The 26,900-nt window shown below is 36.7% G+C and overlaps 1 protein-coding gene across 8 annotated transcripts in view; it reads left to right on the forward strand.

Moving 5' to 3' along the window:
- NEK11 (NIMA related kinase 11) overlaps positions 1-26,900 on the forward strand; it is an 80,345-nt gene that overhangs the window by 48,259 nt on the left and 5,186 nt on the right. For 7 of the 8 annotated variants that reach the window (XM_079300653.1, XM_079300648.1, XM_079300647.1 and 4 more), the window contains 3 exons: positions 7,304-7,428; positions 12,817-12,877; positions 18,744-18,840. In XM_079300653.1, the coding sequence (XP_079156779.1) occupies positions 7,304-7,428; positions 12,817-12,877; positions 18,744-18,840 (283 nt within the window). The remainder of the gene's footprint in view (positions 1-7,303; positions 7,429-12,816; positions 12,878-18,743; positions 18,841-26,900) is intronic. The other variant, XM_079300650.1, reaches the window with a different exon arrangement.

The following is a 26,900-nucleotide window of genomic DNA, read 5'->3' on the forward strand; positions in this document are numbered from 1 at the left end:
AAACCTTGTCGAAATCTATCTGCTCTTCAACATGCCTAGCTACTAAAATCTTTTCATAGCTTCACAAAAATTCATAGCTTACTTCTTACAAGAAGCCTTGCTCTTGCAGATTCACAGAGGAAAGCTTGCAGAATAAAGTCTTTACACAGCAGTTATATAAAAACCCCAAACACTTCCAAAGTGTGGGAAAAGCAAATTATGTTACTCTATAGCTCCTACTTTTTTCCTAATCTATTTTTCATACTGGTTTAATTTGGCATTGATAAAGAGAGTCTACTTCAAAATTCACCTTGCTCAATGACTACAGTTAAAATTACTCTGGCCAAGGCTCTTTGAAAACAGCACAGGAATTCTCTTCACTCCTTCCAAAGCATTATGTTAAAGAACATTTATGAAACACTGAATTTAGGAAGCAATTAGAAGCAAATGCACTGAGACTGTGTATATAAAAGAAAATACTGTATGCTGGATTCTATAGCAGGTGCTTCCAGACAATATCAGCATTTTAAAACTTCCTTGGATGCTAGTTTCTATTCTAAGTTTTCCTACATGCAGAGCAACATAGCTTTTACACTGCACATTAGACACCAGGTCAAACTGATGTAAATAAGGATGCATCAAGCTTTTGCTGGCAAACAAAACATCAGTGAACAGGGTGGGGATGGTGTTGAAAAACATTTTATAAGGACTCCCAGTCCAGCCCCAGTTGAAGTTTTATTTCTTACTTATCAAACTAGAGAACATTTTTGAGGAGCTAAGACAAGTTATATGGTGATGCAAGAATCTGGAGCCAATTCCAAATGAGGGAGAATTTGCTCTGAAAGAAGCTGTAAATGCTGAATTAGTTTGCAGATTCTACCAGTTTAGCTTTCAGTGCGTGTGACTGTCAGACAGCTAGGTGGAGGGAATGAGAAGGTGACAGCAGTGAAGGTCTGAGCTGAATTCTCCTGCTATATTTTCTGCTTCACAGAGCAAAGTGTGCCCCTGTGATCTTGTAAATATGTGCTTTCTCAAGTTTATTTCTTGTAGGTGTTTAAGGGCTCAACACCTTTTTGTTTGGTTGCAACCATGTGCTTGTTTTTCTTACTTGTTCATCATATAACTTATATTATTGCTTATATCCAAATTAAATGCATTTTGCATCTTTGCTACATCTAGACTCTTGTGTGCACAACTGCTTGCACCGAGTTTGGATATAAGTAATTCCCATTTGTTTTCTTCTCTTTCTGTAACTTCTCATTGTGAAAATGCCCCCAGTTCCAATCTTAAAAATGGCATTCTTGAACCAAATCTCAGGGAGAAGAAAGCAAGTCTCTTAAGGGGCAGATTTTGTGCTAACCTGGACTTTTTCCTTCCCAACACTGTTGTCAGACTGAAAGGGAAAGTGTCACGAGGTCGGTATCTGCCAGATTCAGGAGGAAATCTGAGTTTTTATTGGAAAGTATACTTTGACTGATAAAATATGTGTAAAATTACTTAGGGAGTAAGATAGTTTTAAGTTTATGTGATTAGGTCACTTTTCCTTTAATTTACATCTCTTGGTCTGTTTCTGCTGAAAGCAGTGCAAATAGCAGGGCAACTTTTACAACAAATAAGAGTTCTTAAGCATAAATGAAATGGCTTCCAAAACTCACTAAATGCTCCCTGCTGTTGACTAAATCATTATGTTGTTCTTTCTCTTTATTCACCCATCATTACTAAAAAGATTTCTGAATATTTGGGAAGATTTTTAGATTTTCTGAACTTTAAGCTATGTTTGAAAAGCAGCATGGCTTCATCTTCATCTCACTGCCTACCAGAGCTCCCATTTCTGTGTATGTGACAGAAATCAGAATAAAAAACAACAAGTTATTCAGAAAACTAGGGAAAATTGTGATTAGAGTCTTCCTTCTTGATGTTCATTTTTGTTAACCACTCCTTTAAAGAACTTCTTTTTTCTTCTCATGCTTTGTCTCTGTACTTGCTGGTAAAATACAAGGTGGTGGAATGTTTAGATAAAAACTGCATCCTTCAAATAAAATATTTCTCTTGGAAATTCAATTGTGGTTAAAAAGGGTAATTTTTCCTTGGATAAACACTTTGAAGCTTGCTACTTTCTAACATCAATTAGTAGATGATTCCCATAAGACCACTCTGATTTACACCCTCTGTATCTCTTTTTCCAGCCATTTCATGATAGGTAGTTCTTCACTCAGTGACACCCATAAAATAATTGAAGCCTTTTACGTTTTTTGAAATGCAAAGAGGAGAATTATAAACTATTAATGTTTAAATTTGGTTATATTACTAGTTCTCATTTAGAAGAACTCATTTTACTTTCTGTCTAAGCTGCACAAGGCCATGTCAGAAGATGATTTATTTAACAACTTCATAGTCCTTTTGTGCTTATCCAGAAGGATTGTACAGAACTTTCATGGGCACAGAAGTCTTGAATATCCCCTAGTTCATTTCTTAAATGTATGTTCTGAGTCTGTTTCAGCCTAGTTTAGACGAGATGTACAAAAGTTTTCACTGTCTTTCTGAGCAATGAAGCTTCAGAGCTTGAAAATGCATATATCTATATGTCTATACTTGACCAAAGGATGGTGATTCTCTTTGACTGAAACTTTTGAAGTTGAAGGGTTTTGTCTTGCACAGGAAAAAAAAAGAAGAAAGCAAACCCAAACCAATCTAAGTGATATGCAATTATAATAAAGGAGTTATTTTATTTTTTCTAATCATATCAGTATTGTCCTGAGCTGCAGAGGGTCACAGAGTCCTTGATCTCTGTGGTGGAATTTCCCATTCAGATGATGTAGCTCAGGGAAACATATCTCGGTGTTTCAAGCTTCTCTCCTACTGAGAGTGCTTCAGCTCTTTATGCTTTCTTCCTTGAAGGCAGAAATCCCTTTCTGTTTTCTCCCTCTCTGATAACTGATGGGCAGTTCTGAAGATAGCTGCCCAGCCCTGTTCACCAGCTCCTCTTGCCAGCTTCTGCTTAGCTTGTTTAGTGTGTATGTTAAATACGTGCACACAAATAGGTCTGGGGGGATTCTGAGCTGTTTTTGAGGAATCGAATAACCACAACATTATAAAATAATTTAGATTGGAAGGAACCTCTGGCAAACTAGTCCTATTCCCTGCTCAAAGCTGTTCTTTTCAGATCAGGTTATTCAGGAGTGTATCCCCAAGGGCTGATTGAGCTCTTGCAGCTTCTTTAAGCCCTGTTCCAGTATTTGATCATACTCTTTTACCTTTTTTTTTCCATAATGTCAAATTGGAATTTAGGATATTCAAGATGTTTGCTGTCTCTTGTCCTATCACCATGCCCCTCTGCAAAGAGACAGTCTCCATCTTCCTTTTGTCCACTGATCAGATAGAGAGCAGCAAGGTTTTCCCTTTGCTTGTCCTCCTCAGGGCTGAAGGGAGCCTGCTGTCACAAAAAAGTAAATAGTCCTTAAGAGTCTAGTGTGACTTTGTTACTGTGAGTACAAATGGTGAAAATTTACTCATGTTACACCATTCTGTTTTCTTTTTTTCTTTTACTCCTTTTTTTTTTTTTTCTTTTTTTTTTTCTTTTTTTTTTTTTCCTTTTAATAAAAGTGGCCTTACTTATTGTCTTCTGCATGCTCTGGAATGTGGGAATACTACATCATTGCAACAATGGCAAATATGAGTTTGAGGCACAAGAAAATTAAAGATATTTATCAAAGTATTTTCATCTCTTTGGAGAAAATTGTTGTTGCTGAGTTACTATGCTACCTGAAGCAAGCTCTTTGTGGATTTAAGCAAAATATTCCAAGTATCATATTCCTCTGTTTTCTGTTTAGCTTGTCTTCTCAGGAAATAACCATGCTTTTATGATTTTTTTTTTAAATAATGGATTTTTACTCTTTATTCCACTGTTAGCATCATGTTACTGTATAGAAAGAGATCTAAAGGGGAATGTTTTCATTCAAAGCTGTTTTTCTTTTGAATGTCTAATAGCAAGTATCAAGTCTCTCAATGCCTAAACCATCTAGCAATACCAGAGCTGAGTTTGTTCTGAATTCAGTGCTTTGTAAGCAAATAAAAGCTAATGTGACTGGCCTTGATGCAATACACACAGCTGGATAAAGCACAAGGTGCTTTCAGAGACCAGCTGAGAAATGTGGGGGTGTGAGGGGGCAGAAGCAGCTGTGCAGACCCTTCCTTGTGCTTGCTATGGAGAATATAAGTATGCTGCATCAGAGATGTTCAGCTGGATGCCAGTCCAGCTGTCAAAACAGAGGCAGACTCCCCTGGGTTCTTCAACAGCAGTTTTATTTCCTCTTTCAACACAATAGACTTGGCATTGCCCATTCTTTACCTGAATATCTCCCAGGCACAAATAGGCTTAATGTCTGTTTTATTTATCAGAACAAAGGACAGGGTCAAGGTCCTTTCACTGGAGTCCATGCTGGACTTTGCAGTGGTCAAAGAGAGGTCAAACAGCCTAGCCCAAAGACCAACATTTTCATTAAAAACTTAGCTGAAATCACAAATCAAATAATTTTTTTCTGTGCTATATTAATAAGTGTACAACTTCACTAGTAATATTCAGGAATGGGAGCAGTAACCAGCCTTCTGTCACCTGGTTTGTGCAAACTGAGGTGTATATGAAATCACATGGAATTATGGGAAAACTCAGGTAGCAAATATTCTAGAGGAAGGACTGCAGACATGGAAATAGAGGTTCATGGGGCCTGAACTCCCTCTGAGCTGAAAATACTAATTTGCTCAAGTTATCTGCACTTGGACTTCACTAGGCCAGCACAAGTTCAGCTTGCCATGTAGATTTATGGTATCTGCTGTGCCAAATCCACCTTATCTGTTCTTGAAATTCATCTGATCCTGGGTCTCAGCTCAATAAGCTGTTCTGTACTCAGATAATTCTGCAGAGAACCAGAGATGTCTTGTGCATTTGTAATGCATGGAGACTGTGAGCTGGCTTTACTTTGGTAAGACTCAAAGAATTGTTATATGGAAACAGTTTAAATAAATGTATAAATGTTTTGAAGGCTCCTTCTTTAAAGGTGCTAGTTATAAAACTAAAAAGTTTGAATAACTTTTATTTGGTAAATGCCAAATTCCCCTGCACTGGACATGCTGTTTTCTTTCAGAAATGCCACTTGGAATTGCTTTCTTAATTGGGGGCCAGTAAACTTGTATACCCTGGAACATCTCTAGCATCTGAACTAGCATTTAAAATTGTATTACTAAGCTCAGATTAACTGGCTGTCTATGAACAGCTGTCAAACCAATTTCACAATGAAGTGAAATTAATTCCAACAAGGATGCAAAAGCTGGCATGGAAGTGGAATTCAGCCACTGCCAGCCTCTCTGCATAATTCAGGGACATCACCACTTTTGTATGGTCATGGGCTGCTCACAAACGATAGAGCTTACAGTAGCTAGGTCAGACATTTTAAAATTACAATTATGAGTAAAAAGACTGATTTTGATACCTTGTTTGGTTGGAAAGGGGAATCTTACATTACAGCAGTAAACAAATGGAGAATGTGGGAGGAGAAGATGACTCAGAAAACATCAGCATAGTCTGATTCTGTATTACAGCATAATAAATGGGCTGCTTTGTATGTGTTTGAATGTGCATAGACAGAATACAGCTGAATTTAATAAAATTATCCTAATCACTGGGATGACAGCCTCTCTGCAAGAAAGAAAAATTGATCACCTCACATGGAAAAGAAGATGTATCTTAATTTAGTAGTGTTCTTTCCACAGAGAAAGGATTATATTTAAGGTTCCCTTTTTAATGAAGTGCTGGAGTTTTCTGTCAAATGACACTTTGTAGAACTCAAACAAATAAATGCTTTCTTTGTGAGAAAATGTTTTTGGGTTGGGGATGTTCTTTTTCTGGAAACTCAGGTATTGATTTGTTGTTTGTTTGCTGGTTTGTTTGTTTTTTCAATCTAAGAAAGGTGAAAAATAGAAACAGGAAGGATTAAGATTAGAAATTGTGGCAGTGGAGCATAGAGCTTCCATTAATATCGTAAAACAGAAACCTGAGTGAAAATGTGTCAGCATTTTGAAGCTAAATCAGGTTTATAAGGAAAAGAAGTAGTTTTGAAATTACTTTGGAGAAAATAGACAGTAAATCTTATATCTCAACAGGAGAACTTAACCATCTAATGCTGAAGATAGCTACACTATTTTTCCTGAGTTTCTTTCTTTCACCTTAAAGATTAGAATTACTGCTCCTGCCCAAACTCAAATGTCTGTTAATGGATTTTAATTGCATTCCCCTCTTTGAATCCTTTTGGATTTTTATCCATGTGAAACAATTAAAAATGGATTAATAATTTTTATGTCATATTGTTTGAATTTATTTCAATGCAGTAAAATTTAAGATAGTTCTTGTTTCTCTAAAGGGACAGACAATTGAGAAGAGTGGTTGAAATTAGCATTTGCTAAAATTATGACAGTGATTATTTATGACAGCTGAACATTAAATATTTTTTGTCTTCAACTAACATTTCTTGTAGTAATATCCCCCTGAAGGAGATACAATCAGACTTTAAACTGTTTCACTAATTCTTTCATACAGGGTCTGGTATGCTAAAGGATTTCACCCAGTGCAGAGGGGCTGAAGTGTCTTTCAAGCTGTGATGAATGTGTTGAGTTTTAATACCAATTATTGTACTTCATGGGCTCATTGGCTATATTAATATACCATTCACTGCTATTACTAAAAGTTGTGATAGTAATAAATTAAGAGAGCATGATACTGAAGTATGCATAGCTTGACTTTGTACTAGTTTCTTTTATTTTATTGTAGTTTTGCTTCAAGAAAGTTAGGAAAAATATATAGACTTAATTTCTCATATCTTTTAACCATGTACCTGATATATATCATTTTCCATTTTAGCTTAGCAATTATATTCACCACGAGATATGTGTGTTAGAGAAAACAGAACTGAGTTATAATTTCAGCTCACAAAAGCTGGATTCAATTCAATATTGGCCCTGCTTTGACTAAATGATCCTGTAGGGTCACTTCCAGCCTGATTTATTGTATAATTTAGATATTTCAGTGCAGTATCAATATAGATCCTTTAAGTTCATTAGTTCACACATGATGAGCATTTGCTCTTTGCCAGAGACAGCTTTAACACTTATCATATCATTAAAGACAAATATTTTAATCTGAGAACCTAACCTTTGCCTTCAACTACAGAATGCATTGCTGTTGACATAACATTGGTGCTATAAGGTCATTTATATCTTTTTCAAATAGTACTTTTTTTCTTTATAAGTGCTATAAACTCATAATTGCCTTTAGAGATCCCTGAAGACCCAGAAATTGCAGAAGAATATTATAAAGATGAGTTTGAATCCTGTTCAGAAGACAGTGAAGAGGAAGAAGATGAAGAATTATCATGGACAGTCTGTGAGACAAATCACCAGGTATATGTGTCCTTTGAGAACATTGTATACACTTGATGCTCATTTTCCATGAGAAAACTGAGTTCCTTCCCAGAATTTGTCCTACTGACATTGCTGGTTTTTTGTTTGTTTTTGTTGTTGTTGTTGTTGTGGGTTTTTTTGTTTGTTCTGTTTTGTTTTGTTTTAGTTAGGAGTGTACCTACCAATAGCATGAATTAATTATATGTGTATTGTAAGATACTGATGAGAAAGGTTTTTGCATTCCTTCAAGATTAAGATAACACTCCCATGGATGCCTTAAGGTAGATCACTGTCAGAAAACATCCTTGTGACTCTAAAACACTCAGAGTGGGATCCTCTCAAATGCTAGCTGTGATTTAAATTAAATTAAAGCTGAAGGTATACTGCAAGCATAGGATCTGAGCTCCAGCTCTAATTCCAAAGATAGTCACCTCTATTTCCTGCCTATATTGGATGGATTTTCTGGGACAGTGTGATGAATGATGATCCTAAACAGCTGCAAGACTTGATCACCAAATCTGTAGACTTTCCTACCTCGCAGAAAGTGTCAATGAAGAGAAAACTTCTTGTTGAAAGGCTTAAAGTAGCTTTATCAGTTAAGGCAGGGATTGCAGTGTGAAGGTTGAAGATTATTGGATAAGGCACCTAATTTAGATCTGATCAGAATGAGCTGAGATGAATCTTGTCTCCAGTGGTCAAGTCTCAGTGAAATCAATAAACTTAAGTGTCTGAGGCAGTTCTGAAAATGGATCTTCCTAAGGCATTCAGGAACTATTAATTTCTCCCATGGACCACCAGTTTCAGGCATGACCTACACACTGTGCCTCTCTGGTTCTGCCTAATAACAGTTACTTTACTTTGTGATCATGAACAGAGTTTGCAGAACAGGGTGTGATGTCTTCTGCATTTCAGGGAATCAGCCAAGTAGACTAATACTCTTTACTAAATTATAAATAAAGTTCTTTAAAAATTTGAACTAATAGGTTCTTTGAGATGTGTTTTTTAAGGCAAAAATAAAATGTGAGAAGTCAGAACTCTACTACCACAGTAGTAGGGGATCCTGAAATTTTCCCACAACTGAAACTTGAAGTTTACTCAGAAACAGCTTCATTCATTCTCGACATGTCCTCTTAACTTTCAAATTAAACACACTGGATGCCTTAAAATCCAGAAGTTTGTGCAGTAGTGGTCTGAAGAAATAATTATTCAATTGTTAAAACAGTGGCTTATCTTAGACAATACTTTTTTATTTTTTGGTTTTCTGGGTTTGTACTTATCCACAACACATAGACATGCAAAGAACCATTTCCAGAAAGTCTACCACAAGATACTCTTGAAAATGAAATTACTGCTCATTTCCATCAGACTCTGAGACAATTTTTCTTTTTTTTTTAGAATGCCTTTTGAAATTTTCATTCAACTTTCATTGATGGTATCATTAAGTGTCAGTCAGTAGTGTTTTTGAGCAGGCAGACTGCTGCTTAGAATTAATGAAGGGCAGAAGACAAAAATAGATTTCTCAGTAAAGCAGAATAAATTAGGTGTTGGCATTCAGATGTGAGCTGCAACAGTTCCTCATGTTGGACTGACTAAAAATTCCATGGTAAGAACCAGCATGGTGGGCTGGAAGAGCCATCCCACTGGCAGCCCTTTGTCTCTGTCCAGTCCCTGTGGCCCTGAGGCTTTTCTTTACCAGCACGAAGAGCATTGGCTCTGTCTCAGTCTGCACAGGCTGAGTGGAATCCACCCCTGTGTGCATTTGCCTTTTGGGAGTTCCTCTGTAAAAGAAGATAATTTTCTGTGCTTTTCTATGTTGACCCCAGCACCTTAAGATATTCAATAAGTGTGTTTCTGGATATTGACAGAATTACCTTTTCTATTTCTTGGGAAGTGAAAATAGGCAATTTTTCCCTTCTTGAGATAAAAATTCTGATGTAAGTCTGAGGTGAAAGCAGACTGAACATAGCTGTGTAAATCTGAGCATCTACGTCTGAACTCAGCAAGCAGAAAGGCAGTACTCTGAGGGGTAGTAACCAAGCATTGTTGGGGAGTAAACATCTAATGCAGGTTGGATGGAATATGCAGAGAGGTCCCTCTGTGGTGATTATAAAGGGATTTGCAGTTATTAACATGCACACAGCATCTTCCTTGGATATCAACGGTTATGTGAGATGAATCCCACTCGAAGGTAGGTGGGATCATGCTCAGTATTAATAATAAGCTTCAAATCCTACCAGAATAGCAAAAGTTTGCTTCTGCAGTCATTTACTTAATACCAAAACTCCTACTTCTATGATGGGATTCATACTCTTAAACACTTTCTTCAAAGATACTTTAAACCAAGCTTTTGGAAGTGTGTGCTAAAAAAGAAGTCATTCTATTGTATCACAGTAAGGGCTCGTAAGGTAATTTCTGCAAATTTCTTTAATTTCCAATCCCAAGATTGCTTTACTAGTTACTTCTGTGCAGAGTGCAGAAATGCTACATCTGGTGGTGCTCTCTGGTGACCCCATTATTTCAAACAAGAATTTTAAAAAATTCCAATGTTCATGCAGTAGCATGGGGTCAGAAAAATCATCTTTATGAACAACATATTAACGTGAAAGAAGTAGAGAGGGATATAAGCTGTTTATTCAAGCTGTATTAGGCTCCCACAGATGTCAAGACAGCTGAGAAGTAGCCTCAGGTGGGATGTAAGACCATTTAGGAAGGTAGAGCTAGGCACTAAAACCCTTTAATTTTAAAGGTTTAGGGTAGGAGCTGAGACAGCTTTTTTCTTATTTTGATACGTTTCAGTACAGCCTATTTGATTTCAGTTTAGTGTCCTTTGTTCCATTCTTTCAGAGCAGAAATGCACAATGACAGATTTCAAGCAGCAATTTGCCAATTACTTTTCCAGACCTCCACCTCTTCAAGCCAGTGGCTCTTTTCCACATGTTTTTTTTCCTAGGAGAACCAGTTTCTAATTAGGCGGAGATCATAAAAGAGAATGACAAACTGTTTTGAAAAACATTTTAATATGTGATGCTAAAGAGATGTTTCATCTTGAAAATTTAGTGTATAATGAAGCCTCCATTGGCTTTGATGTAACTGAGATGGATGAGGTGGATGCTCTCTACTACAGGTCATCACCATGCTCTTAGTGGTTTTTCTCAGTGACCATAATAACAAATTTACCCTCTTCATTATCAAAATATCTGCTACAGTGATGCAATAGCTTCCTATTTTCAAATTCCAAGTTGCTTCTGAGATTGTCAGGCCAGAAAATCAGCTGACATAAATTATCATAGCTCCAGCAGCTCTGAGTGGTCTCTGGGTGCTGTGACCCCAAAGATGCTCCATTGGATTCCTAACACATTTTGGAATGGCTTGTGGGTGTTAGAAATGGGATTTTTTCTTCTTAATCTGAAATGTGCCAGCATGGCCTTATGCATGGGAGTGCCTCTTTGTCATTTCTGTAGGGCTTTGCTTTCTATGGAAAAAAAAATAAATAAAAGGAAGAAAGATTAAAGAAATATGTTGAATGAAACAGCTAAATCCTCTTCTAGTGCTAAACTCAAGTGGGGAAAAGACAGGAGCAATCGAAGAGGTTAAAATGTATCTTTTGCCTTGCAGCATAATGAGAAGAAACCAGCTTTGTTGTTATAATTGCAGTAAATATGATGTCCTGTTGTGAGAAGTCAAAGGTTTGGGAATTACAGGCTTTATCTCATTTTTTTAAAGGTTTTATTAAAGCAATAGTGTTGTATTAGTTATTTACTGTGTTTTGTCTATCTGTCTGTAGATTTGTGGCTAAGTGTTAGTGATATTGAAACAAAAAATAATTACAAAGTAGAATTAGCAGAAAATCAATACAGTTTTTAGTCTTGAATTAAAAAGATAGAAGAACTTTTTAATGAGATCCTAATGATTCTTTTTTTTAGAAGTGCAGAGAAATTATATCTGTAATACTGTCTTAATGCAATATTCAATATGTACTGTGTATATTAACATAATAAATGCATTTCCTGGGATTTCCTGGCTGCAGAACTGGAAACCCTTGTGCTGACTTGATCCAGTCAGGACCCCACAGGCTGCTCCAAAAGAGAAAAGAGGATCCTTCAAACCTATGAGCATGTGGGTTACCTGTTGGAATGGCCAGCCAAGAAGCTGATTCCTGCCTTGCAAACCTCAGCTAAAGTAGCAGAGCCTGTTTTGGATAGAAGAAATAGAATGAATAGAATGAACAGAACAGAATGAAACAACTTGGGGTGAAGAATAGTTAGTTTATGCCCCACAACACATTGGGATAACTATAGATTAAAATATAGATAGTTTATTTCCATAACAGCTCCCACTTGCACCAAAAGGCCCCTAACCAGCTGGAAGTCATTACCAACAATTATTGCTGTCCTGTTTAGGTGTACTGGCAGTTCCTAAGATTGAAAAATTTGGAATGAGCCTTTTGAGTCGGATCACAGAAGAATATAAAGCAGATTGTCCATTGTAGAAGTGGAGGTCAATATTGTTTCTTTTTATTACATTGTTTTAAGTCTTAAAGGTATAGAATGCTAACTGTTTTTCTTAAATGCATATTTTTGACTTATTTTATAGTGAGGTCAAAATTTTGATTGTCAGTTTTAAATACTCAAGAAATTCTGTGTTCCTAAATGTGATATGGCAGCAGCTTCTGCACACTCAGAGTCCAAGTTTTTCTTGGACTTTCATAAAATTGTGATATACTTCCTGGGCAACAATCATTGCTCAGTGGCCAGAACTTTAAATTTCGTCTGTGTACACGAACAGCATTTCATATGAAAGCTATCATGGCAAAACTGTTAGCCATCTGTTTGGTGGCAGAACACTTGAAATACAAAAATGTCAAAATCTTTCCTTAATTAAAATTTTTCAATTAGTTGTTGTTACTAGACATGCAATTAGATGGATATACATGAAAGGTAAGTATTAATATGCTGTGGGCAGCTGTCATAAGCATAAAATAATTGTCGTAATTAAAGAATACATACTTGCCTTTTTCAGTGTAATATTGTTTTAGATATTTCAGGACTAAGTGATGATAAAATGTTGGTATATTTTCAGAGACTGCACACCACCCTCCACAGTAAATATATCTTCCATAAAATTCCATGCACAGTTGTTCTAAACACTTTTGTTCTACAAGGAATTTGACTTAAATAGTTGTTTGGTTATAGCATCATTCCAAAACTTGATGTTTTAGGAGAAGAAAACATAGAAAATGTCCTGGGCAATGCAACTTCCTTATGGTCTAGTCTTGACACTTACTGGTGTGATATCCAGTATGTTTGTGGGATGGTACCTCTGGGACATGTGTTTGTATTTAAGTTTGTGCTCACACTAATGCTATTCCATTATTTCATTTATTCACAGGACAGTGATATGGAGGCAATGGTTGAGTATTTGGAGAGTGTCCTGAATAGCAGCTCATTGGGTAAGATGATATATCTTCTTTAGATAGCTGCAGTTATTACCAGTCTGTATGCATCTCTGTCCAACTATTTCCATTTTGCAACAAAGTAACTAAAAAATGTGATCTCCTTGAAAACGACTTCCTTAATCTACTACAGAGAAGTATAACTATGCCAGAAGAAAAGGCATGAGTAGTTAAGTGCTTTTGTTGAAAGTAATAAAGACAGAAAGCATGACAGTCAGAAGTATAGAATGTTATAAAAAAACTTTTTAAAACTTTTAAAACTACTGGTATTTTTTCTCCAGAGAAAAATATTTGAGAATGTGTAAACTGCTTTATAGTTTTTAATCCTGGTAACAATAAGAGAAAGTCAATTAAAATATTTATTAAAAAAAAAAACTGTGATCAAGATTTGGATAATATTTAATTTTTGTGACATTATCTCATTACAGGTAGAAAGAAAACAGTCAGATTTTAAGTTTGTACGTTAATCCTAAAATCTCTGGCAAAATATTGTCTATAGATTTAGAGTCTGAAAGCCTGGGTTCTTGTGGTCTGCTCAAAAGCTGAAAAAAGCACTTAAAAGAAAGAAGGGTATTTACTGTGTCTGCCATAGTCACTGTCCTCGGAGGCCACCGGGGGGGACTGTGCCAGCAGCAGCCTGAGTGAGCTGCATGAAAGGCCAGCTGAGCTCCCAAAGGCTCCCATGGGATCTGCAGCCTCTTTTAGCTGCTTCACTTCCACTCCTTCAGTTGGGATAAACCTGACTTGGTATTGTCTAGGAAGTCGTTCTTCCAGAGATTCATCCAGTGCTGAGCTCTCTTTCACCTTGGCTTGTGAGCCTGGGAAGAGATGGGAAGAGAGAGCCAAAGAAGAAGGATGAAAGGGAGTAATCAAAGTTGTTGCCATCATATTCTTGTAGCCACTGGCCACCATCTGGGTGCCAGTCAGGGAGACCCTCAGAACTGAAGGAAGGAACATTTACATCCAGTTTCTCTTCACACTTACAGAGAGCCTCCTGTCTCCAAACTGTGCACTTATTTATACATTTGCAGCATCACTGACTGCAATGGGTTTGCCAAAGTTGAAATAAGAACAAAATTTTGCTCTCTGCTTCAATATTCTGTCAGTTAATTAAATGAGGGGAATTGCCTTTGAGGAGTTGCCTTTAAGGCTGCTGAGAATAAACAAGAAATTAGCCAAAGACAATCAGTGGTGTTTATAAAACAATCTTAGTATTAGAAACTCCCTTACCTTAATCTTTTTCATTCAATATTAGGGACAAGAAGATGCATTTTTAAAAATTTTAATATTAAATAATTAAATTGTACTTTTATCCTCTAAAAAAATCTCCAGCCAGTCTCAGCTGAAACTTATAAACTTTCTCCAAGCTAAGATAGTAATTAGGTATGATTTTCTCCAAAGAAATACATGTGATGATAATAAGAGACAAATCTCAGGTTCCCTTTTATTTTTGTATGCCCAGTGTCACTGAGAAAGTTCAAGCTTCCATTATTTTAAGTTCTTCCAAAATCAAGCTATAAACCTGCAGTTGGGTCATTTTTATGTGTTTGCTAATGTTCATGAATACCTTGCATATCTTCAGTGAGCTCCAAATTCCCATTACATCCAAATGTTCTGTGCATGTGCATTTTACATAGGTTAGATATTTGCTGCTTTTTCACCTTAAAGCTAGTTGTGTCCACTTCCAGGTTTGCATTTCTTTAACTGCCCACTGGCACATTGGTAATAGCCATGGCATTTCCAGTACTAGCCAGAGCTTCTCTTCTTGTCATCCCATGCCTGTAGACCTTTGTTCCCACTTTTCAAGGCATCTGATGTTGTACCAGACCTGTACTTCTCAACATTAATTGAATTAAGTTGTAAATTTGTAAGTTGCATTTAATTTAAGTTGTAAATATGTCTTTCTATGCAGGATATTACTATGCATCTAAAACTGCAGGTTATATATTACAAGAATAAGTGGAAGTAAAACAGAACAACCCACTACATAGTAATTAGAAGAACTGCTGCCATAGCTTAAGCAATTAAATCAAATTTTCAGTCAGGACAAGGCAAGATCAGACAAAGCCTGAATCCTTGCAGACTTAGTTCTAGGTGTGTGGCCTGGTGCAAGCAGTGGCAGTACCATATTACTGGGCCACAGAGCTATTCCTGAAACAGTGTGGATTTCATGGCAATAACAGGGCAATAGAAGCAGGAATCTGGCCAGCACAGAATTTCTTGAAGCATCTTTCATTGTTAAAGTATTGAAAGAAAAATTATGAGTAATTTCAAGTGGTTGTTAGAGAACAATCAAGAAGAAAAATCTAGAACTCTTTTTTTTTCTTTTTTTTTTAATGTCAGCAAAGGCTGTGATAAAAAGAATCCAATAAATGCACATTGTTTTTCAACAGGAATTTGTTTAGTATAAACTTCAGTGTTTATAAAAAACTTGGGAGGTAACTGAGTTTTCTTCTCAAGAGGTCGCAGAATCACTCCAAGTGCCAGGGTTTTTGTGGTTGCTTTTGTGTTGGCTATACAGGTCTGTGTGAAGTGCATTTGAAATAAGATAAGCCATGCCAATAAATTGAAGAATTGGGATGATCCCAGGAAAAGATTGCAAAAGATAAGGGAGTTTGAAAAACTCATTTTAAAATTTACTAAATTTGCTTGTCATTAAGGAAGAGAAGGTTGGGGCAGTTGAGTCACTTTGTATTGTCTATGAATCTGGAAAACACATCTGATTCTAATCTTTTATATCTTGTACAAACAGGCATTGTAGGATCTCATGTGTAGCACTGAAAACTAAAGAAAATAAATCTGAAATACAAACAGAAATTTGTGCTTCAGTGGAGATAACAGCTTCACAACACATCACGGCTTAGAAAGAGATGCAGTAGATGTGTATCATCAATTATTTGGTCATTAGCAGAAATGTTTGTAGAAATGCCTTTGGACCATAATTTATGAAAACTCTTACTAGATAATGCACCTGTGAATAAATTCCTTTCTCTGCAGACTCTCAGTGAAAACCTCAAAATGGTGCTCTCTCACCTGAGAGGACAAAGGTCTTTTGCCCTTTGCCCTGTGTTTCTGAAATACTGGGTTAGACACCAGGAGACATTGAAATACACCTAGAAAACCACAATGCCTGGTTTTGCAAAGTCAGTGCTCTTGTTGTTTCATTTGATTTTATTAAATGGATCAAGAATGATATATTGGATAAAAAATGCAAGTAATTATCAGGTAATATTGTGAAGAAGCACAGTTCCTTGTTCTGTGTTGATGTGTGGGTACATGAACTTCCTGAAGATGGGTGCAAAATATATTCTTAATCAAGTAACTGCTTCTAAGAAAATATCTTTGATATAGAAGTTAGTATGGTTATGAATCAGGCAGCAGAATTTGTTGAGGTGTGCTGTAGCACCAATGTATCAAGCTCTTAGCAGTCTTCACTGAGAACTCATTTTTTTAATGCCTAACCACACTTTTGCAGCTTGTACAATCTTCACTGTGTGCTGCCTTGCAGTAGCCAGAAAATCATATTAAATGCAGAGGAAGATAGAGAGTTTGCACATAGACACAAAGTTTTTCTTGGCCAACTGCCAATGTGTAAAGTAGACAAAATATGAATTATTAAGCCAGAAATCACAGGGGAAAAAAAAACAAACCAGAAAAAACAAGAAGGATGTCTTCAATAATGAAATGTCAGAGGAGAAGGAAATATTGTAGTAATAAATATACTGAATTCACTGAACAGAAAGAATATGCTGAGCTCTTACTACAGTGATATATCCTGTAATAGTAATACCAGAATTTATCTGTTGCCTGTGGTTAAATGTACTCTTTCTTAAGAGACTACAAAGTTTATATTTTCCTTAGGCCATTGGTGCTCAGGACATCAATTTTTAATTGGTTTCAAAGCACCAAATCCCTACATCTGGACCTTAATACTGTGCCAGCTGAGAGAGGAGCATGCAGCCCAGTAAGTCACGAGCACTGCTTTGCACAGCACCTGGGGTTTCCTCAGAGCTATCCCGAGGGTAGCTAAATTTTCCAGTGCTGGTAAAGGAGCTGAATGCTTACAGACTCCATGGAAAAACATATGGATATGCATGTGCACTGTTACAGGAAACGTTCAGGAAATGTTTTTTGCATTAATGAGTGAAATAATTGGTTGTCAGTAAGAACTGGGCTTGTAATTTTTCATCTTTTAAACTACATAATATAACTATATCTGAGTTGTAATACTTAGGCATCAGATAACTCCTAGCCATTAGATGTAAACATAAGCTAGGAAAACATTTTAAAATGTGCAATTGTTTGTCTATCCTGCTGACAGAATCAGGAATCCATTTCTTCTGTGCTCCCAAGCTTCTGAACCCAGCAGACACTCACTGTGAGTGATTCAGTAGGATCATTCACAATGGAAAGTTTTAATCTCAATATTGAAGTAGATGTGATCAGGGTCTAGAATCACATAAGGCATAGGAGCCTGACCATTGAGAGAGCCATAATCACACATTCCAGGGAAGCATTTGGTGTTCTCTGAGGGTGTCTATAGCAGCTCATAGAGGGAGGGAGCTGCAAGCTGCCTCTGGCTGCATATGATCCTAGTTAATGCAATCCAAACTAAACCAAACCCCAGCTGAGTCCAAGCTAAAAACCCCTGGTAGGAGGGGAGTGTGTGTTCATTTAGACAAGACATTGTGTTAACGTGTTTGACTTTTTGGCTTGTTCCTATTCTATGCAAAGCCCTCCCATGCCTGTTCAGAACTTGGGTCCTGTGTGGCACAGCCCACACATTTACTCCCTGATCCTTCTCCTCTTTTGGGAAGTGAAATCCTAATGCCCAACAAATTGCAAGAAGAAGCTAGAATAGCTGCTTTGTTCAGCTTAACAAACTGAAAGCTGAAATAGGATCTCTTTTTCCAATTATAAAGAAATGAAATGAGTATGCAAAAAGGGAAGGAAAGAACTGTGTAAGCCAAGGAAAATGACTGGCACAGGAGGAAAATGAGCATGAACTGCTCCATAAAGAAATTTTATCAGGAAATAAGAGGGGAGATTTTAGCCATTAGCTCCCAGTGAGACTTTGAAATTGTCTTTCAATGGGGAGCAGTCAGGGCAAAAAGTACTTAAATTTCTTAGGAAAACCACAGACTTGTGTAATGGTATGACTACACAAAATTGCAGCATATTTGAGCTGATAAACCTGACAGTCCTCTGTGACCCAGCACTTCTGTGTTCCTGTGGATGAGTGCCTCAGTGGTATGTGAGCCCTAGGTCCTAAAATAATGCAACAGCTCACAAGGCCTGCAAACAGAAAGAGTGGGCATGTGTGTTTATGCATATGTATATTTCTTACACATACATATGTATTTACATATACAGGTATGTTTATATATGTATATATATATATATAAAATATATATAATCATATATTAGAAGAGTACCTTTGTCTAAAGGAGAAACTGATGTCATAAGATAAATACATCTAGTTTACAGTAATGATTAAGCTCAAGGAAAGATTTGCCTTGAAGGAAGAATATTTTTGCTCTTAAAGATAAGTAAAAACACAGTGGAAAAAAAAGCAAATTTAATTTTGTTGAATATTTATCCGTGCCAGCATTTCCTCAAGTGATTGTTCTTTTGTTGTAATTGTGTATGTATTCCCTATTATTACAGTTTTGGTGCCTTTAAGCTATAAACCTACTTGTTGCCCTTAATGTACATTTAATAATCTAATTCGTCTTTAATTAATGTGGCACTGCCTTGTGAGAAACAGGAACAGTCTTCCTCCTTCTGTTTCTGCCCTTGATTCTGCAATAGAGCTGGGGGGATGAAGGTGAATAAGGTTGTGTGTCTGTGCATTGATTTGTAGGCTCGAGGACTGTCACCAGAGTGTCTCCAGGGGTGCCCCAGGGATTCAGAGCTCTCAACAATACAATGGCTGAGACCAAGCTGAAACGCATGAGGGAGTAAGTAGCATCTGTATGTGTTACCAATGTGCAGGCAAAGATTATGGATTTGTAAAACTGCAAAGCATAGCAAATAAAACCCCAAAATCTCATCACCAAAAAGGAGTGGATGGTAATGTGTTTTGCATACTTGCCTCCAGAGAGGACGAAAGTTGACCCTCACTTCTGATTGTTTTCTTGTAAGCTGTACAATCACTGACATCCTTCCAGGATCCTGTTTGCCTTCTCTACTTTTTGGTGTCATTTTGAATTTCACTTTCTTTATTAGCACAGCCCATGCCCATAAATCACCTGCAGATGTACACATTACCACCACATTTGCTCCCTCACCCACAATTCATTCTTGCCTGGAATGAAAAGTAAGTGGGTTTGTTTCCCATGGTGATATTATGTTTTCAACCAAACAAAATTGTTGCTGTTGGCTGGAATTTTTGAATGAGACAGAGGAATGTACATGGGCAGTTCCTTTTGAAACTCATTGTCTATATTGCTGAAATCCCAGCTTTATTTATAAAGGTTTCAGTATCTTAATAAAAAGAAGATTTGGACTTCCTTTCTAGAATGTACTGGTTAATGTATCTTGAGCCTTCATCTTGATTCAGTAATTTCTGGCCTTCCAAGATTTATTGCATCCTAATTTAGGATCTGATAATCATGGTAATGGGTATTATTTCTGAGCTCAAATATTCTTTGCAATGCTGCAAGATTCAACTGCTCTTAGAATGTAAATGTTTTAAAAATGCAGTTTTTTCTCTTGTGTAGGTGGACAGTGCCAATAATGTGGTGGATGTTATTGGAATACAAATAAGTTCAAACAGTAGATGCTAACAGTTAAGTGAGCTCTCTGAAGAAAATGAATACAATTCCAACAGCATTGATAACAATCCTATTTAAAACAAATCACCATGTACTTCAGGAAAATACCAGTCACATTTACTCCTGATAGCAATTGCTTGGTTTTACAGTATTTCAAGATGCATCAGTTCCCAGGGTATCACTTCATGCCTCTATAGTGCAATCAGTCCCAGGTCTCACAGCTTTCCACTTGTACTGCTTTCCATTCTCTTTTCATGGAAACTACTTATAAAAATAAATTAATGCATTATGCTGTCCCAGCTACTTACAAGGTGAGATTTTTAGTCAAAATGCCCACTAAACTTACAGATTTCACCAGGTGTTTTAATGGTTTCTGCATAAAAATGAAAATATTTGAATTTCATGAGAAGGGTACCCAGCATGTGTGTGGTCAAGGAGATCCCTGCAAACTCTGGCCCATGGCCAGTCTGCATACAAGGCACAGTGGGGTTTTCAGTGATGAGAAGGAAGCACATGTAGCCATGGATCAATACATATAGACACAGCTTCTCTGCTCAGCAAACTTCATATGAAGTGTTTGTTGAATGTCATCCACATAAGAGTGCCCCATAAGCAAGTCTAATATAATTTAGACTTGTGCTATTCAGTTTTACTCAGGTAGATGCAGACTGTTTTTTTCTGGGGGGGAGTGGAGGGAAGTCTTCCAGATGACAGCTTCTGATGAAAGACAGTGTAGGGGGTTTATCTTACAGAAACTGAGTAGCTGGAGTTCCCAAAAGGAAAGAGAGGAGCAGAGCAGGAGATTTAATGCGGAGGAGCAGTGAAATCTGTTTGGTTGTCAAGTCACTCTAGAAAGGGGACTATGAAGGTTTGGGATTTTCACCATTTTCAGATGTTAGGAGCAATGGATTCTAATGAGGGAGACTCCTACATCATGAACTGCTCAGAAAGAAACTTTGTGCCCACACATTACATATGATGTTACTGGAAGAAAGTGTCAGTAGCTCTGATAAAATCATAGATTCATCTAAAATAACACAGGGTGTAACAGAGAAAGCTCCTTTTAGCCATCTCCAATTGACATGTGAATGATGTTGGCTTGCAAAACAGCTATAGCAAAGGCAGGCACTTGACAAGATGTTATGTGCTCATTGCTTGACTTACTGCAGCATAATTCACTAAATGCCTTCTTTGACTTGCTGTGTCAATTTAGGAAGTTTCTACTGTATTTTTATGCAGGACTTGACAAGGATACTCATGTGAGAGGGAAGCTGTGCTAAAAATCTTTATGGAAATATAGAAGGAAGCCACTGGTATTTTTGAGTGTAGTAGGTAGAAGTGCTTGGTCTCTTCCTGTTTTAAGTGAAAAGAAATGGCTTTTTTTTTTTTTTTTTTGGCTACAACCCCTAAATATTTCCCCTGGCTTTTTCTTTCCAGTTATCGTTGCACTCTCTGTTCCAGTTGATCATATCCAGCATCAATGTGAATCGCTGCCCTCTCAGTAAAAGTCATGATAAAATTGCCAACTCCAGTGACAACAATTTCTAGTTTGTTATATTTGGTGTCAGAATTCACTATGAAGTTTATAAGAGCAAGGATTTATCTTTAGCTTTCAAACAGAGTTCATTGCCTCCACAAAAATTTCCACTTTAGTGCTAAGCATTTTGATATTGGGATCTGCAGTTTTGATCAGAAATCTCCATTTTTTGAACCAGCTCCTACCAAGGTTGTCATTCTGCTCCTTCCCAGCCCTGCAGGCCAGCAGTGAGAAGTCAACCAAATATAGAAATGGGAGCTATGAGACTTTATTCCTCATATTGGGCTTTGTAACCAAGGAATTGTGTTAGATGCAGGAAATGGGAGGAGCCATTTCTTGGTATTTTCTGTCCTGGCCACAGTCTAAGTCTCATGGTAGTTCCCATCCTTGATGGTACAAGTGAAATGGTGCTGAGTCTCAGAAGCATTACTGTCATATGCTATCCAGAGCCAAGTTATCTTCATGGAGAGATCCATGAAGACAAATAAATGACTGTTCCACTGATGTTCCCCTACAGAGACTTTCCAACTATGCATCTCAGAAGAGAACCTTGCTGTTCTTCAAAAGCAGCTCTTCAAGCCAAAGCACTTTTACCCTGTCAGATTTAATTTTAGTAGCACCTATTAATTTTTTTCCCCTGAGGTCCATACAAAAAACTTAGTACAGATCGTTTTGTGCTCCTTTGTGGAGATATCCATGAATACCTACAATGAGTCATTTTAATAGGCATGAACTTTAATATGCACTTTAGAATTCAATTGAAAGGAAAAGGCTTTTATGCCCCAAATTTTAAGTAAATTAAAATCCTTTAGCCCAGCAGTAAGCACCTCTTAGTCAGTCCCCAAAGTCTTATGCACAGCAGCATACCATGATCAGGCAAAAGACTTCCTCATCCCCTGCTGAGTGTAAGTAAAGCAGGCTTTCAGAAGTCATGAAGAAAAGGCACTGGGTGATATTTTTATTCTGCTCCTGTGAATGCTCGTAACACTATTGGTTCAGACTCATGGGCAGAATGTGTATATGCTTCTTGTGCTTGTGATGCTGCCATCAAATGCATAGTTCATCTTAAAAATTCAGAAATAAAGGTCATTTTGAGGTAAGTCAGTGGATGTTCTTTGACATAAGTAGTCCTAAAATGCCAGAAGTATAGAAGACTTTTTGTACATTTATTTGTGCAATTAAAAAAAAATACAGTAAAGAAAGTATTTACTTGATGTAGTATTTCAATTTATGCAGAGTGGACCTTTCTGAGCCAACTGAAACTGGTTTTGTTATTGATGTCATTGAGGACAACTTTAGTGAAGACAAAACCAACAAATATAGAAAAGTTAATTATTTTTTGAGATTTTGATTTAAAAACTTATCACTGACCTTTTGATTGCCATTGGTTGTCATGTTGAATGTGTCATGATGTAAATGTGCTTGAGGAATATCTTATCACAGACAAAAGACATATTTTGTAAGGAAGTTAATTGACACTGTCTGAGCTACCACATTTTTTGCAGGTGAATAGAATTCTCTTGAAGGTATTGATCCTGAAATGTTTTTGAGCATTGAATTTCTTACACACAGCAGTGTTCTGTCCAACACTCCATTTTCCAGTAATAATGTCTGTCTGATGATCCCAAGACATCTTACTGCATGACTATAATTTTCTGCACCTCATGGGCTAAACCAAAATTTTATTTACATATCCATCTTCCTTGTCACAGTTTCTCACACCTCATTTTTAAAGGCCAGTCTCAAATGAGTCTAATGAGTTCATTATGGAAACACATTAAATATCTTAGTCCATGAGTTTTTCTTTTATGGAAAATCTATTTTAAGATAATTACACCATTACATTCCAGACCCAAATTTGAAGAAAATGTTTTGGGTTTGCTGTTTGCTTTACAGGCAAATGAGAGTACAGTAACCCAGCAGGAACACTGAAAGATTGAACCCTGTATGTGACCAAGCTGGGATATTGGTCCTTGGCTTCTGTCAGGGAGAAATGAGTGACTGCTCCTGGCTCAGGAGTCATTGCTGTCCCAAGGCAATGATTGAAAGAGAAAGTGGGAGTGGGTAAATCTTGGGCTTCTCCTGCCTAAGAAGAAATCCTGGGCTTCTCCTGCCTAAGAGGATGAGTGAGACAGTGTCTGCTGCTCAGAAGTGCAGGAGTTCTCTGCAGCAGAAGCAGCTCAAGGCCAGAATTGGAGCTGATGGTCTGATTCCTCAGGCATTTTCCATGGATCTTTGTTCAGGCTTCTTCCCACTGTCCATACTCCTCCCAGCTAACAACACCATAATTTCAGCAGTTCTTAGCAGCTTTACATTTGTTGTGGTGCACTTTGAAATGAATAGTGAGAACAAACTTCTTAGTTAGAGTGAGTGAGTATTGGGGCACAATTTAAGTTTGATGCCTTTTCTTGGGATGCTCATCTTTTGCCTATTTTGCACATTACTTGAACCTCAGATCATACCCTTAAAACAATATGTAATATTTTGTGAATTTGTTTAGATATGTAGAGAAAACACAGAATTTTTTGAGCTTCTCTGTTGAGCTTTATGTCACAGATCCATGAGTCATTCTGTTATTCTGAATTTTTAAGGACTTTTTTTTTATTTTAAGGGGACAGTAACATTATGATTGCTTTAGCACTAGAGAGAGTTTTTATTCATGTTGACAATTGCATTTCAGTAGCAAAACACCTAAAATTTTAAGCACAGACTCATTCATTTAAAAATGTCAAGTGGCCCCAAACCCTGAAAACATTCAGAGAATTAGACTTTTTTGTTTTGCACATAAAGCATAGCTTGCCTAGTTTCTCATGCTGTGCATACATAATGCATAGATTGAACTGTTCAGATTTCCAGCACCTTGGTTTTGTCAATAGTTTGCAAATGTGAAAATACTTTCATGCAGCATTAATTATATAGTCTTGTTTTCAATATGGAACCACTCAAAGAATTTTGACAGTGTTTACTAGAAGTACCATTACAACCTTGGGAACTTTCCTTGAGAGAAATATAGGTAGGGAATTTTCCATGAGGTTTGACACAGGAATGACCAGAGGTCTCTTTTGAAAGATATTAAATGTTTACTTTGTAGGGGGGGAGTGGGGGCAGGAAAGGTACTGGACTTGTATTTATGTATTTAAATGTCTAAACTGCTCTGTGATGCTTGTTTTATTTTGATGAAGGCCCAAAAGAACCTGAATCCATAAATCTTTCTAGGCCTTTCTGAACATCATAGATCTACTGTCCATAATTGGTAATTGCTTTTCTTTCTTTCTTTCTCTATAGAATGGTGTCATCACGGGATTGTATGGCCCTGCCAAATGCAAATTTACCTTAGTCCTTTTTGTGCTAGGAACTTTTTAAAGGGCTGCAAATGTGAAAAGAGACCTGAAAGAAGTTGTGGATTTAATCCACCTAGCTTCAGCCCCCATTGGGTTGAAAAAGATGTGAACTAAACCCAAATCATTGATGTTCAAAAACTGTTTGCATAAAACTGTTTTCAAATGGGTTGGGGAGTCTTTTTGTGTTTATGTTAGTGTCTATTTTATGCATATGTATTGATATTTGCCAGAATTGGATATCTTTCATTCCACAGCAGTTGGGATTTTTTTTTTAGCTTTTAAATTATTTTTATTTGATTGTTTAAGAGTATTTTTACTTTTACTGTAACCTTGCATGGGTGTTTAGCATAGTTCAGAGCTTGAATGCTGCTTTACCTCCCTCTGTGGCTGTACAGTGCTCAAGCCCAGCTGGAAATTTTGTGAGGAAATTACTGTGGTGTTTGTGATATTTCTATCATGCCAGCTGATTACATTAATGAGACTGACTTATTGCTAACTCAGAAATGCATTGTTTTATAGTAGTAACATTTAATAGACTATAGCTGAAGACAATGCTTGGATTGAGAAAAAAAAAGTAATGGTAGTTAGTATTCTGATTGTTTCATTGAAATGCATAAATACTTTTTCCTTGTCTAATAGCAAATTGTTGGTTTTAAAACTGTCATTTTGGTATGAAATCATAAGTTAGGAGAGACCTCCTCCCAATATTAAGCCATATAAAATTAACTCTATATTACCACACAGCTGAGCAAAGGAGAATGCAGTTACATTCTCAAGTTCTTACAAGATCTGTATATAATTATTGAGTTTTCAGAGGTAACTGCTGTATCCTCACATGCCCACATTCAGGAAGTAGCTCTACATTGTGCTGTTCTTCTGACACATCTGTCTAAAACAAATGCATTGATAAACAGAGCAGATAGGATCAGGTGTGTGTTAAGTGTGCCATGAATTCCTGCTTGATCTTGATCAGTGGTGCTGAAGGAATTAAACTAATGACTTTTCAAAGATTCTTTGAATGCCATGGCACTGTTAAAAATCAGAATGTTGTTTAAAATAATTATAGAAAGACTAGGAAATCTCAGACTGTGTATAAAACTCCTGGAGCCCAGGAGAGTGTGTTTCAGGTAATTCTTCATGGCCACAGTGAAACAGTCTAATTTTCATCCACCTTACCTCATGAAGAATAGCTCTATAGAAGCAAACATATTTCCTTTCTTATTTTTAGTATTGGAACTAATCTTCTTAATATAGGAAGACTTTAAAATTGTAGTATTCCATTTTGATTTAAATGACTGTGTTTTGTTGTAATTTGTTTCCTTCTGTGGGAAAAAACTAAAAGGGACACATTTTCTCTTACAATAAAGCATCTTCTAAATTCATAGTAGCTAGAATTCAACCAGCAGCTCTAAATTCTAATTAACACTCTTCCAAGAGCAGATGTCAGCTTCAATTCCTATTTTATAAATTCATTTATCTCTGAATATGAGGTGCATGGAGAATATTATTGTTGATATTTCTTCACCTGTGTGTCTACATCTTTTAATAATAAGATCCTTCTTAACTCATGGGAAAACATGTCCTAAATATGCTTTAGATTTTGCAGGTCTTTGAAGTAGGACGTCAGAGAGTTTTGTTTGTAATCAAATTAAGGTGCTTTAATGCAGGAATTATGAAGTAATTAAGGATGAATTAGGAAAATTATCATTGTGTTTTCAAGTGAAGAAATTTTCATTCAGCAGTCATATGAGAATAGTCGAAGCCCACTGAGGCTTGAAGGTGAAGGTGGGATCTAATATTAGTAATTTGTATTTCTTACTAGCTTTTATACAATAATACTTTCCATTACCTTATTTTTTAAATAAGCCCTTTTCTTAGACTTAGCCATTTTTTTCACATTCCCAAGACTGAACAACTGTCAGAACTAGAAAAGTGTTGCCCTACCTTTTGAAATAAGTTCCTAGAACCTGAATCATGGAAGTTATTATGCCCTTCTCCTAGCAGATCCCAAGGGGGTCTTTAAACAGCAACAGAGAAGTTATGCTGCAAATGAAAATTTGAAGGCAGAGCCATTTCTTTCAAGTGTCAAAGTTTTAATCATTCATAGTCAGTAATGCCAGCAAAGTGAATGACAGAAAGATAACTTGAGAGGACAGAGATCTTTTGTGTTCTGAGATAAACCTGTTTGTTTACTGAACCATGAGATGCTGTAGCAGATATCTTAAGATTTTTTGGTACAGTTAGAAAAAAACATTTTTTATGAAACTGAGGATATGTAATTTCCTGATTCTTTTGCAAAGTCATCTCGGGAGATAAATGTAACAATCTTTTTCTCTGAGATTCATATCACTACTGGTTAACTGTAA

The sequence above is a fragment of the Erithacus rubecula genome, assembly GCF_903797595.1.
Source record: "Erithacus rubecula genome assembly, chromosome: 3".
Taxonomy (NCBI): domain Eukaryota; kingdom Metazoa; phylum Chordata; class Aves; order Passeriformes; family Muscicapidae; genus Erithacus; species Erithacus rubecula.